General features: G+C 59.0%; 1 protein-coding gene across 1 annotated transcript in view; it reads left to right on the forward strand.

Moving 5' to 3' along the window:
- The window catches only part of DYNC1H1 (dynein cytoplasmic 1 heavy chain 1), a 68,712-nt gene that overhangs the window by 52,699 nt on the left and 1,708 nt on the right, over positions 1–14,305 (forward strand). The window contains exons 49-74 of the mRNA XM_059183140.1: positions 418–591; positions 699–818; positions 1,012–1,132; positions 2,396–2,591; positions 3,026–3,143; positions 3,245–3,460; positions 4,096–4,308; positions 4,407–4,534; positions 6,198–6,351; positions 6,777–6,923; positions 7,019–7,169; positions 7,325–7,578; positions 7,661–7,795; positions 7,884–7,978; positions 8,119–8,293; positions 8,459–8,534; positions 9,146–9,306; positions 9,543–9,654; positions 9,757–9,817; positions 9,901–10,024; positions 10,154–10,267; positions 11,080–11,250; positions 11,419–11,636; positions 11,731–11,834; positions 13,501–13,712; positions 14,068–14,221. Of these exons, the coding sequence (XP_059039123.1) occupies positions 418–591; positions 699–818; positions 1,012–1,132; positions 2,396–2,591; positions 3,026–3,143; positions 3,245–3,460; positions 4,096–4,308; positions 4,407–4,534; positions 6,198–6,351; positions 6,777–6,923; positions 7,019–7,169; positions 7,325–7,578; positions 7,661–7,795; positions 7,884–7,978; positions 8,119–8,293; positions 8,459–8,534; positions 9,146–9,306; positions 9,543–9,654; positions 9,757–9,817; positions 9,901–10,024; positions 10,154–10,267; positions 11,080–11,250; positions 11,419–11,636; positions 11,731–11,834; positions 13,501–13,712; positions 14,068–14,221 (3,904 nt within the window). The remainder of the gene's footprint in view (positions 1–417; positions 592–698; positions 819–1,011; positions 1,133–2,395; positions 2,592–3,025; positions 3,144–3,244; positions 3,461–4,095; positions 4,309–4,406; positions 4,535–6,197; positions 6,352–6,776; positions 6,924–7,018; positions 7,170–7,324; positions 7,579–7,660; positions 7,796–7,883; positions 7,979–8,118; positions 8,294–8,458; positions 8,535–9,145; positions 9,307–9,542; positions 9,655–9,756; positions 9,818–9,900; positions 10,025–10,153; positions 10,268–11,079; positions 11,251–11,418; positions 11,637–11,730; positions 11,835–13,500; positions 13,713–14,067; positions 14,222–14,305) is intronic.

Genomic DNA, 14,305 nt, shown 5'->3' on the forward strand with positions numbered 1-14,305 from the left:
CTTGCTGGTCTCATGTTCTGTTGCCCTGCACTAGCCTGAGGGGCCAGAGCAGCTGGTCACACAGAGCTGTGCCCTCTTGCCCTCCTCCTGCTGCCATCTCTTACTTTGGTGTCCGTGGAAGATCGGCAGGAATCGGGGCAGAACGTGCGGGACTCCAGTCATAGAACCTGTTCTTACGGAGTACACGTCTGGGTCACCAAGGTCACCTCTGGGTTGTAGAGACGTTTGAAGAGAAAATGTAGGGGTCTGAGGGGCTCCCTGGGATCTCCCAGGAGGCTGAGCTGAGACCCCAGCTCAAGCGTGACTCCTGAGGGCCGAGTCCGTGCCGCCACGTCACCTGGCAGAGCAGTTAGCTTTCTGAGGTGAAATCACAGAGGATGTCCTGAAGAGCGATAAGATCGAACTGTTTTCTAAAAGGCTAATGCTCGGCTGGCAAAGCGCGGCGGCAGAACGATGGCCATCACGCCTCGCCACTACCTGGACTTCATCAACCACTACGCCAACCTGTTCCACGAGAAGCGGAGCGAGCTGGAGGAGCAGCAGATGCACTTGAACGTCGGGCTCAGGAAAATCAAAGAGACGGTTGACCAGGTACATCCTAGGGGTTCGCCTCCCTTACGGGCAGGGGGCTAGCATAGGCCCCTTTCCCGGTCATTTCCGCATCGTTCCGTTTTCCTCACGTGGTGTCTGTCCCTCAGGTGGAGGAGCTGCGGCGCGACTTGAGGATAAAGAGCCAAGAGCTGGAGGTCAAGAACGCGGCCGCCAACGACAAGCTGAAGAAGATGGTGAAGGACCAGCAGGAGGCGGAGAAGAAGAAGGTGAGTGTTTGCCTCAGGAGCCCCAGCCGGCTGGGTCCGCGCCGGCTGTCTCCGGGAACATAGCAAGTCTGGTCTGAGTGGGCTTCGGGGTCTAACGGGTTGGGGTTGTGGGTGTCTGGGCAGGGCAAGGAGTGTTCAGGAACCGCTCAGCAAAGTAGCCAAGACCCATCACCGAGCCTTCCTTGCTGTCTAGGTGATGAGCCAGGAAATCCAGGAGCAGCTGCACAAGCAGCAGGAAGTGATTGCCGACAAACAGATGAGCGTCAAGGAGGACCTGGACAAGGTGGAGCCCGCGGTCATCGAGGCCCAGAATGGTACGTCCGCGCCGTCGGGTCTGGCTCTGTCCGCGCTGCTATGCAGTGTGGGGACTGAGCCTGGTCCATAGCTCACGGCTTCCCGAAACGCTGGAGACTGCCTGCATCTCGGGAAGCAACGGTTTTTTGTTAGGGTGGTTGGTTGGTTGTTTTTTTTTTTAAGATTTTATTTATTTGACAGAGATCACAAGTAGGCAGAGAGAGGAAGGGAAGCAGGCTCCCTGCTGAGCAGAGAACCTGATGCGGGATTTGATCCCAGGACCCTGAGATCATGACCTCAACGAAAGGCAGAGGCTTAACTCACTGAGCCACCCAGGAGCCCCAGAAAGTGAAGCTCTTGTAACACTGCTTCCACCAGAGTGGAGCCCTTCTCATGAGAGATGGTTGACAAAACAAGGTTTATGTGAATACGTGGGTTTTTTTTTTTTTTCAAAATCTGGTGATAATTACATGAATGTGCGTTTACAAATCCCTGACTTGAACATCAGCAGAAATGCCGTGAAGCGCACGGTGTCGCCACCTCGTGGTTTTCCGAGCGCGCTCCGGCCGGGCCAGCGACTGCAGACCTAGGTGCCCTAGCGGCCGCTCTCTGTCCCCGCCTCCAGCGGTGCCCACCTGTGGACGCTGTGCCCACCCCTGCGGCCTCCCCTGCCCCAACGTCCCTTCTGGCCCCATGGTGTTTGCTCCAAAAGCAAGGGCTTTCTCTTCTACCTCAGGAGGAATTTACAGCGTCCAAACCTTAGATTTTCCTTGAGAGTTGGATTAAATGAGAACTTAATGTGGTTTTTCACTGCCGAGTAACCACTGAGAAAGCGTTTTCATCAAAGTTCAGGCTGGACGACTGTTTTAGCTTGTGGAAGGCACCGACCGTCCTTTTAGAACTGGATTCACCCAGCCAGGCCAGTGGTTTGTGAATTCTGGCAGATTGAAAACATCTTTGCTTAAGTTGTGGAAGACACACATGATGAAAATGTCTTTCTGGAGCTGGAGCTAGTGGGGCTGGGAGACCTCGCTGAAGGCAGCGGCCTGCTATTTATGGACCGTTCGCTGTGGGTTTGCTAGTACAGTGAGAACCTCCTATTTCAAAGGTCGGTCCCTCCTACCATTTTGTTTAAGTTTAAAGACGCAAAGTCTTGCTTGCTCAGACCTTCTGGGCGGAGGGCCCCTCCTCGCTGGGAGCCATGGCTCTGCTGTGCGGCCGCCCCTCACCACCCTCCCTCTGTCGCCCCCCCACCCCGCCTCTCCTGCTGCTGCTGTGCTCAGCCGTGAAGTCGATCAAGAAGCAGCACCTGGTGGAGGTGCGGTCCATGGCCAACCCCCCCGCGGCCGTGAAGCTGGCGCTCGAGTCCATCTGCCTGCTGCTGGGGGAGAGCACCACGGACTGGAAGCAGATCCGCTCCATCATCATGAGGGAGAACTTCATCCCCACCATCGTCAACTTCTCTGCAGAGGAGATCAGGTGAGCACTGCCTCGGAGCAGAAGACAGTGCCCCGATGCTGGGAGGTTTCCCTGCTGTGACATCCTGTCGCCGTGCAGGGTTATATTCCAGAAGGCAGCGTCCGTTATGTTAGCACGCATGCCTCCCAGGCTGGTTCCTTCAGAGTGGTTGCCCGGTTTCTCCCTCCCATTCCTGGCACTAGCTCTCCGGTTCCTTGACCTGTGAGCCGAACGCCCGTCAGCACAAGTAGTTGTGAGGGCCTTGCCCCAGAGCCCGTGGCAGACACTGCCTCCCGTCGGGGGGTCGGGGCAGGGCTCCGAGGCCTTCCCCGCGGCAGGGCCACTGTCACGCAGAACACGGGGGCAGCCGATGGGAGCCGGCCTTTCCACTGCGGTTTCCTAGAAACTCTGCATTCAGCCGACACCTGCTTGGAACTCCGTGTCCTCTCTTGCAGCGACGCCATCCGGGAGAAGATGAAGAAAAACTACATGTCCAACCCCAGCTACAACTACGAGATCGTGAACCGGGCGTCCCTGGCCTGCGGGCCTATGGTGAAATGGGCGATCGCGCAGGTAGGCGGCGCGGCCCGGAGCTCCTGGTGGGAAGAGCCGCGCCCCGTCCCCGGCTGGTGGCTCCTGCGAAAGAACCGCTGTGTGTGTGTCTGTCTCCTCAGCTTAACTACGCCGACATGCTGAAGCGGGTGGAGCCCCTGCGCAACGAGCTGCAGAAGCTGGAGGACGACGCCAAGGACAACCAGCAGAAGGCCAACGAGGTGGAGCAGATGATCCGGGACCTGGAGGCCAGCATCGCCCGCTACAAGGAGGAGTACGCCGTCCTCATCTCGGAGGCCCAGGCCATCAAAGCAGACCTGGCCGCCGTGGAAGCGAAAGTGAGACCCTCCGCAGGCTGCGCCGTCTTCCCGCCCGCTCCCCTTCGCTGGCTTCGGGACGTGGAACGGCTGTGTGCCTGCCCCCCCTCGTCTGGCCGGCTCTCTTGTCGGAGACATCCTGCCGGCTTCCCCGAGGAGTCACTGAGTGGCGTTAATCATGCCAGGGGGTGGTCTGAAGCTGGGAGCCCCTTCCCCACGCCAGCCCCCAACCTGTGCGTTCGCCCACCTCAGTTTCAGTGGGGTCACCTGCGGCTGGGTGTCTGTCCGGGTCTCACGTCCATTGCCGTGTACTTCGCCGTACCGGTCCTCCCCCTGAGCTCCCCGATACTCTCCTCCCCCGCCAGCAGCGCTGCCTTCCTCCCCCGGCCCTCCCCAGCCCTCTGCCCCTGCGCTCTTCCGGCCCAGGCCCTGCTCCTACCACCCACGCCTCAAGGCTGACCCCTGCTTCTCCGCGCCCCCTCGCGCCCCCTCACGCCCCTCGTATTCTGAGACCGGTGTTGTCCTCCGCCGTGGGGGAGCTGGATCGCTCCGGAGACTGAGCAGCTGGAGCGCGTTTCCGCCTCTGGCCCGCCCAGAGCCCTGCAGGGGGACAGGTTTTCCCTTTTCAGCATAAATCCTGCTCCTCTTCCCGGTAGGTGAACCGGAGCACTGCCCTTCTGAAGAGTCTGTCCGCCGAACGCGAGCGGTGGGAAAAAACAAGTGAGACTTTCAAAAACCAGATGTCCACCATCGCCGGGGACTGCCTCTTGTCAGCCGCGTTTATCGCCTACGCGGGTTACTTTGACCAGCAGATGCGCCAGAACCTGTTCACCACCTGGTCCCACCACTTGCAGCAGGCCAACATCCAGGTACCGGGCGGGGGGCTGCGCCGACCGGAAGCGCAGGAGCCACCCTGCTGTCCGTTCGGCGGGTCCCGGGAGGAGGAGTGACCGCTGTCCCCTTTTAGTTCCGCACAGACATCGCCCGCACGGAGTATCTCTCCAACGCCGACGAGCGCCTCCGCTGGCAAGCCAGCTCCCTGCCTGCGGACGACCTGTGCACGGAGAACGCCATCATGCTGAAGCGGTTCAACAGGTACGAGCCGGCGCAGAGCAACTCGCAGGTCCTTGTGTGCGGCGCGCCCAGGTCTGAGGAGCTGAGTAGAAACTTGGCAGCGGGCGAGCAGCGCCGGCAGGCGTAGTGCCCATCTCTGCCGGGGGGTACGCGCGGGCCTCATCCTCGCTTCCTGCCTGTCTGAATCGTCCTGCCGTGAGCCTCTCTCATGTGGGCATTCGGGGCAGATTGGCAGGGCTGTGCTGAGGCAGACGGTGGAACAGACCCTCTCAGCATATCGTGACGACTGCAGATACTTAGCTGAGAAGAGGGGCATCTGGTGTACCTGGTTCCTAGCCTAAGAAGCTCAAATAAGTTCCCTTGACCGCAGGCAGGGCGGCTGGACACTGGCTCCGGGGTCCGCAGCACGCCCACCCCATACAGGGCCCCTGGCCCTCTCTGTGGCAGCTCCCTATCCAGACACCCTGGGTGTTTCTGGCTTCATCTCAGTATCTTGAAATCCTGGAGCCCGTGAAGTGTGTCACTGTCCCACAGACACAAAGGATGAAGACTTCTAGCCCCTCGGGCCCCGCCTGCAGCTCCGCATCTTGCCCCGTGGTGCTGGTGGGAGTGTCGATCCGTCCTTGCGGTCTGCGCTGGGCGGGCTCCTCTGAGCGAGCGTACAGGCACTCCTCCGTGCTGCTCCGGCACTAGCCTGGCCCACAGGACAAATGATAAACCTAAGGACGGTGTGTGACAGACAGCAGACTGACAGCACCTCAGGGGACCTCATCGGGAGCCAGTTAGCAGCTCATTGTGCATCTCCAGGGCAGGCGGCTGGGGTCGTTAAAGACCCGGCCGCGCATGAGCTGTGTCCACAGAGGCTATCCGGCAGGCGGCGAGCGAGGAGGACACGTGTCACATGAGAGGGCAGGTGTGCTCCCCACGGATACACGTACCCACGCGCACACGTGTGTCTGTAAACGCCTAGAGCTTCTCCGAGCAGAAAACCAGAAACCCGTGACCAAAATTAGGGGAAGGGGGATCTTCCCACCGTATGCCCTTTCATGGCTTCTGAATTTTGTGCACACACATGTACGTGCAGTACATTTTTAAAAAAGTGTTTTAGTTGGCCCCATGACCCTGGACCCATCACTCTTAGTGCCCCGTCTTGCTCATTCATAAAAGAGACGAGCTGATGGTACCTTCTCCCAGGTACTAAGGACTGTGAGGACTAAGCTGTGTCTGCCATTCGTCAGAGTCCCTGGGGGTCTAAAGCCGCCCTGCCCTGCTCCAGTGAATCTGTGACTTGGTTAGCTCCCTACAGAAGCGCTTCAGAAAGACGGCTTTAGGGGCGCCTGGGTGGCTCAGTGGGTTAAGCCGCTGCCTTCGGCTCAGGTCATGATCTCGGGGTCCCGGGATCGAGTCCCACATCGGGCTCTCTGCTTGGCGGGGAGCCTGCTTCCTCCTCTCTCTCTCTCTCTCTCTCTCTCTGCCTGCCTCTCTGCCTACTTGTGATCTCTGTCAAATAAATAAATAAAATCTTTAAAAAAAAAAAAAAAAGAAAGAAAGACGGCTTTAGCGGCAAGCCTTTGTGACGCTTGTCTTCATGGGACTCTGGAGACCACGCTGGAGCGGTGGGGACAGCTTCCCGTCATCTTTGTCGAGGCTCCCTGAACCTGCTCTAATGTCGCCTCCCCCTCAGGTACCCGCTGATCATCGACCCCTCTGGCCAGGCCACAGAGTTCATCATGAACGAGTACAAGGACCGCAAGATCACGCGCACCAGCTTCCTGGACGACGCCTTCCGGAAGAACCTGGAGAGTGCGCTGAGGTTTGGGAACCCCCTTCTGGTGCAGGTGTGTGCAGCAAACACTTGATGGGGTACAAAACTTGAGTCTGTGCCTGTGACAGTAACGGCACTTGTTTGATGTCAAAGGATAAAGGTTTGCGATTGTTCTGTGAAAAGTTGGGCCAACAGAACAGTGTTTATTTAGTCTCAGTCCTCACAGTCCACTGGAACTTTCTGCACTGATGGTAATGTTCTCTGATCCGTGCTGCCTGCTGTGGTGGACGTGTGTGTGGCTGGGGTGACTGAGGAGCTGAATGTTTTAATGACGTGGCCACCAATGGCTCATGGCCACCGTACCAGACGGGGAAGGTCTCCGTGGCTCGGTGGCTCCTGAGTTGTGTTTGGAACAGGAGCTCAGGGTCAATGCCATGTTATTTGGGTGAAAATAAATACTGTGGAGCCCTGACCATTTGTTTGTGTGCGCGTCCGTAGGATGTGGAGAGCTACGATCCAGTGTTGAATCCAGTACTGAACCGGGAAGTGCGGCGAACAGGGGGCAGAGTGCTGATCACCCTCGGTGACCAGGACATAGACTTGTCACCATCGTTTGTCATCTTCCTGTCCACCCGAGACCCAACTGTAAGGAACTAGGCACCTCAGATACGCAACAGTGACAGCACTTGGTGTCACGGCTTGGGTGATGAAGCAGGCGGTTCTGTTACTCGTTTTGGCAGGTGGAGTTCCCACCAGACTTGTGTTCCCGGGTCACATTCGTCAACTTCACGGTCACCCGTAGCAGTCTACAGAGCCAGTGTCTGAATGAAGTCCTGAAAGCAGAAAGGCCGGACGTGGACGAAAAGCGCTCCGACCTCCTTAAACTTCAAGGTGTGTTTCTGGGTCTGGAGCTTCGGGAGTCTTGAGCAGGTTGGGGTGAACTTGGAAGGGACTAGAACATGTCAGGTTTATTCAGACCTTCGGGAGAGCTTTCCTTCTGGAGGAGCAGGGGTGCCGGCAAACTCGGGGTGTTCCGACCGTTTCAGGGGAGTTCCAGCTCCGGCTGCGCCAGCTGGAGAAGTCCCTGCTGCAGGCCCTGAACGAGGTGAAGGGGCGCATCCTGGACGACGACACCATCATAACGACCCTGGAGAACCTCAAGAGGGAGGCTGCCGAGGTGACGAGGAAGGTGGAGGAGACGGACATCGTCATGCAGGAAGTGGAGACAGTGTCCCAGCAGTACCTGCCTCTGTCCACCGCCTGCAGCAGTATCTACTTCACCATGGAGTCCCTGAAACAGGTGACCATGGGGGCCGCCCACCGTGGGACAGCACGCCGCGCGCCACACGCTCCCGCCTAATGGCCATCACCTCCCCTTCCAGATCCACTTCCTGTACCAGTACTCCCTCCAGTTCTTCCTGGACATTTATCACAATGTTCTGTACGAGAACCCCAACCTCAAGGGCATTACCGACCACACGCAGCGCCTCTCCATCATAACGAAGGATCTCTTCCAGGTAGAGCACCTGGCGCTTGGCTCTGTCAGGGCGGGATGGTGGGAGGTCATGGCTCAGGGACCGCAGCGTGGGCCGCTCTCGTCCCCAGGTGGCGTTTAACCGGGTGGCCAGGGGCATGCTGCACCAAGACCACATCACCTTCGCCATGCTGCTGGCCCGGATCAAGCTGAAGGGCGCTGTCGGGTAAGGTCGGCCGCCCCGCTTTGGGGGTCGCCTGTGAGCACGGGACGAGGCCTTAAAGGGAATAGATTCCTTCCTATGACCGCTCCTTCAGGGGCGGCAGAAGTGAATCGGAGATCCTGCTAACCTGCTGCCCCCTCCAGGGAGCCCACCTACGATGCCGAATTCCAGCACTTCTTGAGAGGAAAGGAGATCGTCCTGAGCGCTGGCTCGACGCCCAAGATCCAGGGCCTGACCGTGGAGCAGGCCGAGGCGGTCGTGAGGCTGAGCTGTCTCCCTGTGTTCAAAGACCTCATTGCAAAGGTTCAAGCCGACGAGGTAAATGTTCTGATGCTTCCTGGCCTCTTCGAGGAAACTGGCCTTGAGGGATTGCGTGTGTCGCACTCACGTGTGCCGTCTGATACGTTCGTCTCGACTTCTCTACCCACAAAACGAGCTCTGCTCCATGGCCTCTCTCTCTCTCTCTCTCTCTCATCTCTACAGCAATTTGGCATCTGGTTGGACAGCAGCTCCCCGGAGCAGACGGTCCCGTACCTCTGGAGTGAGGAAGCCCCGTCCAGTAAGCCCATGTCAGGCTCCCTGTGTTTTCATTCTGGACCCAAATGTAAAATTGGGCTTTGCTGCTCAAGTGAAGGAACACTTCCAAAAAAACAAAAAGTCACCAGTTCCTGAAATAAGTTATCTCAGCATTAAAACTGCTCCACTCACACTTGAAGATGGGGAGAGACCTAGATAAGCAGGCCCTCGTCCAGCGTCAGGGGAGAGGTGGGCTTGTTCTGGAGTAGTCTCCCGCTGCCCTGTGCTGGCTGCGGCAGGGAGGGGACAAGCTCCAGCACTGCCACCCAGCCGGGGTGGGGCTGGTGGTCGCTGGCAACACATGGGTGTCCGTGGAGTCCTTTAAACCGGTAACCGCCACAGTAGCCACAGAGGGGCCCACACAGCAGACACTGTCACACGTATGTCCTGAGGGTTCACTTAAGACAGGAGGTGGTGGCAGTGCTCCTTGGAGCGGAGAGGACCAGGAGAGGCAGCACGGTGTCTCGGGTCACTTGAGCTGAATCTTGTACACTGAGTGTTACCAGGCCGGAGCTTGTTGCAGGACTGGTCCAGCGGGGGCGGCTTGGAGTCTGTGCCACGCCCGCCCCCCAGCCCTATACTTGCCTCCTGCAGCACCCATCGGGCAGGCCATCCACCGCCTGCTCTTGATTCAGGCCTTCCGCCCCGACCGCCTGCTGGCCATGGCCCACATGTTTGTGTCCACAAACCTGGGGGAGTCCTTCATGTCCATTATGGAGCAGCCGCTCGACCTGACCCACATCGTGGACACTGAGGTATGGCTCTGGCTCCCCGCAGGCCCGGGTGCGCCTCACCTCCTCCGGCAGCCGGTCACCCTCTCCTCGTCAGGCCACACGCCTGCTCCAGACCAACCCCCAACCTGGGCCGTCCCACGGCGCCCACACCTCAGGGCCGGGAAGCCTTCGCGAGTCCTGTCTGTGGGGCTCTCCCCTCGACAGATCCACCGTCTGGTGGAAGCCCTCTGCCTTAGTTCTGATTTCTTCACCTCTAGGTCAAGCCCAATACTCCCGTCCTGATGTGCTCCGTGCCTGGGTATGATGCCAGCGGGCACGTGGAAGACCTTGCGGCCGAACAGAACACGCAGATCACTTCGATTGCGATCGGTAAGGGCGCCCGATGAATCATCCGGGCTGAAGCCCCTTGGAATTCGTGGTGGGCCCTGAGGCCCAGGCCTGCCTTGCTGACACTGAGTTTTCTGGCACCAGGCTCTGCGGAAGGCTTCAACCAAGCAGACAAAGCGATCAATACGGCCGTGAAGTCGGGCAGGTAGGCTGGCTTTGTTTCAGAAAGCCTTAGTCCCCGAGAATTGCGCCCGGAAGCCTGAAGTGTGGCTGCGGCTGTCCCGGCAGGTGGGTGATGCTGAAGAACGTGCACCTGGCCCCCGGCTGGCTGATGCAGCTGGAGAAGAAGCTGCACTCCCTGCAGCCGCACGCCTGCTTCCGGCTCTTCCTCACCATGGAGATCAACCCAAAGGTGCGAGCGGAGTGCGCGCGACCGCTTTCTGTCCCAGCGCCGCGGGCGTGCGTGTGTGCATTCGTGCGTGCGCCGTTGAGCCGAAGCGCACCGCGAACTGGACAGTAACGGGCGCTGTGTCCCCCTCAGGTGCCCGTGAATCTGCTGCGAGCCGGCCGCATCTTCGTGTTTGAGCCGCCCCCGGGGGTGAAGGCCAATATGCTGCGGACATTCAGCAGCATCCCCGTCTCGCGGATCTGCAAGGTACACGTGGCTCTCTCCCGGCACGCTGTATCTGCAATAGTACGGGACACGCGTCCCATTACCAGCCTCGGGAGGAGGTCTCCACCTTCCCAGAAGCGCCATAATGGCTGATTGCACTGGAAGTGTCCTGAGCTGTAGCCAGAAGTCCCTTCCTGAGGATAGGCTGAAAGATAGCCGTGCACGGTGCTGGGTCGCGGGCGGTAGAGGGCAGGATCCCAGGTGAGCAGACATCGCTGTGGAGCCCCAGGCCGAGCTCAGATAGTATCCGCCGTAGGTGTCTGGCAGGCCTGTGCTCCCAAGCCTGGTCCCTTGAGGGCTCCTTACGTGCAGTTTTATTTTGTGCCGTAATCCAGTTTTGCTGACAGTTTCAGAAAACCTGTTAGCGTTTTTTGTGGCTGAACAGTTGATCTACATGGTGTTATCGGAATGTGTCCTTATAGGAGAGTTAGCATAACTGCCGGCAGTACTGGTACTAATGTGCCTCATCGGAAGTCCTAGTGCTTGAGTCAGGTTTAAGGTGGAAAGCTTTTTTTTTTTTTTTAAGATTTTATTAGAGCATACGCATGCGAGCAAGGGCTGGGGGGCCGGGGGCCGGGAAGCAGGCTCCCCGCTGAGCAGAGAGCCCGATGCGGGGCTCGATCCCAGGACCCTGAGATCATGACCTGAGCCGCGAAGGCAGGTACTTGACTAAGCCACCCAGGCGCCCCTGGAAGGTTCTTTCTGAAACTTTGACAGAGGAGCCACGCTGTTGTCTTAGCTAGAAAGGGTGCTGCTCTGTGGGGGCTCCATCATTGCTAACCTTCCTCATCCAGTCCCCCAACGAGCGCGCTCGCCTGTACTTCTTGCTGGCCTGGTTCCATGCGATCATCCAAGAACGCTTGCGCTATGCACCCCTGGGGTGGTCGAAGAAGTATGAATTTGGGGAGTCTGACCTGCGTTCGGCCTGCGACACGGTGGACACGTGGCTGGATGACACGGCAAAGGCAAGTGCAGGCTGCTGGGAGGGGGGCGCTTAGAATTGCTTGTGGGTGTGGCAGACGGTGGGGAGTCCCGTCTGTCATGGGATGAGGAAGAAACCTGCCCCCCGAGACACCAGGCTGTGCTGGTGCCCCTCCGACCTGCCCCCACAAACCCCAGCCTTCCTCACGCAGGGGAGGCAGAACATCTCGCCAGATAAGATCCCCTGGTCCGCACTGAAGACCCTGATGGCCCAGTCCATCTACGGGGGACGAGTGGACAACGAGTTTGATCAGCGTCTGCTCAACACTTTCCTGGAGCGTCTGTTCACAACAAAAAGCTTTGATAGTGAATTTAAGCTGGCCTGCAAGGTCGACGGGCACAAAGACATTCAGATGCCGGACGGCATCAGGTACGAGCCTGCCTCCCGTGACCTTGACCTTTGCCACACCAGCCACTTGACCGCTCCGGGCAAAAGGGCATTTCCAAATGTACTGGTTTTCCAGGCGAGAGGAGTTTGTCCAGTGGGTGGAGCTGCTCCCCGACACCCAGACGCCCTCCTGGCTGGGCCTTCCCAACAACGCCGAGAGAGTCCTGCTCACCACCCAGGGTGGGTACCCCGCGCGCCCGGCCCCCCACTGGCGCTTCTGCTCCTGCGTCCACCCTGAGGAGAGGGGGGAAAGGTAGTCCGTTCCGGGTGGCGTCTCTTCCCGGTTTAGGCTCAGGTCCTTGAGGTCTGGAAATTACGCGTTGGTTTCAGCAGACCTCATTTCTTTTTCCTTAAAGAATTGAAAGGTGCCTGGTACTACATGAGGGTTTTTTGTTCTAGTTTTTTGTTTTGTTTTGTTTTTAAAATTTATTTATTTATCTGACAGAGAAATCACAAGTAGGCAGAGTGTGGGGTGGGAGGAAGCAGGCTCCCTGCTGAGCAGAGAGCCCGATGCGGGGCTCAATCCCAGGACCCTGAGCTCATGACCTGAGCCGAAGGCAGATGCTTATTAACCCACTGAGCCACCCAGGCATCCCTTACATGAGGTTTGAAAATCAGTTTTTATTAGAGTAGTCCTTAAATTTTTTCCTCCCCCCCCCCCCCGTTATTTTTTTAAGACTATTCAAGACGTATTTAATGCGGTGGTTTTCAGAGTGTGGTCCCCAGCTCAGCTCAGCAGCCTCCTCACAACTTCTATAAACACAGATTCTCAGGGCCTGCTTCAGGCGTCCTGCGTCTGAAGCTTGGCCCCCCGCCCCCCGCCTGTGTGCTCCAGCAGGCACTCGCGGTGGCAGCTCTGTCCACGAGCTTGTACCCACTGATCTAACCCAGACTTGTCTTTGTGGGAACCAGGCCCAGAAAAGACTTTGAGATTCACCCAAACTCATGCAGCTGCTTGATAGTTCCCTTTAGGCCAGCCCTTCAGCTCTGCACGAGAAACCCTAGTTACCGCGCTTCCTCTCTGCGGACCACCTTGACCCCATGCCAATCCACGCCCCACTCTGTGAGGCGCCATGGTCCCCTAGGCCACCAAGACAAGAAGCTGGGCTACCGGCCACTGTGAATTTGAGGCCTAGGTGCAGGGCAGGCTCTGGCAGGTCCAGGGCTGGGTGGGAAGTACACCCTTGTCCAAAACCTATACTGAGGTCATAACAGTGTTTTAACACTGGTGGCACCTGCTTTGGCCCCATGACACGGGAATGGTGTGTAGGATTTCTCCCTCCCCCTGTCCTAACACCAGCTGGATGCCTGGATAGGGCCGCTCAGTATTAACGAGCCCCCGGACATCACACTGCGTCCCCCGTTAGAGCATCCCCGAAGGCCTGGGCTGATGGCTGTCCCCCTTGGGAGGCCCTGACGGTCGAGCCAGACAGGCCTGTCCTCTCTGCTCCAGCCTCCGGTGTGGTTCTGGGACGCGGCTTCCAGCTGTCCCGGGCCAGGTGAGGGACAGGATGACACGAGGCAGAGCAGTGGGCATGGGCAGCCCAAGACCACAGTGCGGCGGCCTCCCCTGCTGGAGCCTCGCCTACCCCAGAGCCCAGCCCTCTAAGAGCGCCCAGGCGTGTGAATCCGGAGTCTTCAAGCAGCCTAGTCTTGTCTCGCGCTCAGGCTGCTGGCTCGGTCCAGCCGACTCGATCTGGCCATCGTCTTCCTCTGTATGGGCCGCTTCACTCTCTGGCCTGGTGTCCGCACGTGGAACCGTGCCGGGATGCATGCCGCGGCCCGTACGCTCACGTCCTTTCTCTGCTCCTTGCCCTCCCCCACCCCGTGCCGCCTCCGGGTCCAGGCGTGGACATGATCAGCAAGATGCTGAAGATGCAGATGCTGGAGGACGAGGACGACCTGGCCTACGCTGAGACCGAGAAGAAGGCCAGGACCGACTCCACGTCCGACGGGCGCCCGGCCTGGATGCGGACCCTGCACACCACCGCCTCCAACTGGCTGCATCTCATCCCGCAGACGCTGAGCCACCTCAAGCGGACCGTGGAGAACATCAAGGTGGCCGGGCGTGGGCGGGGCCACCTCGGGGGTCCACGCTCCGGGCAGGTTCGGGCTCGGGCTCCTCTCGGAGCTTGTGGGCGGCTGCGCCCAAACTCAGGCGTGAAGGCTGATCTCTTGCCGGGGCTCCATGTGCACGAGCGTGGTGAGGAGGGTCCCAGAGGAAGCGTCCCTCCTCTTTGGGGCGCACGACCCGGTTCCCACCCACTTGGTGCAAAATCCAGTCTGAAGTCTCGTCTGGGAGCGAGCTCGGGAGGAACCTCGAGCCTCGGGCCTGGTGAGGTCCTGCGGGAGGACGAGCTCTTCCCAGACTCTCCCCTTCACCCAGGCCTTCTCGTCTCTTTGACGATCTTAGGATCCCCTGTTCAGGTTCTTTGAGAGGGAAGTGAAGATGGGGGCCAAGCTGCTGCAGGACGTCCGCCAGGACCTCGCGGACGTCGTCCAGGTGTGCGAAGGGAAGAAGAAACAGACCAACTACCTGCGCACCCTCATCAACGAGCTGGTGAAAGGTGCGCCCTCCCTGCGCGGGGGCCGCGGGCAGCGGGGCCCGGGCCTGGCCTGGCGCATCTCCTTCTGTGCCCATGTCCCTGGGG

This window comes from Mustela lutreola, chromosome 7 (assembly GCF_030435805.1).
Source record: "Mustela lutreola isolate mMusLut2 chromosome 7, mMusLut2.pri, whole genome shotgun sequence".
Lineage (NCBI taxonomy): Eukaryota > Metazoa > Chordata > Mammalia > Carnivora > Mustelidae > Mustela > Mustela lutreola.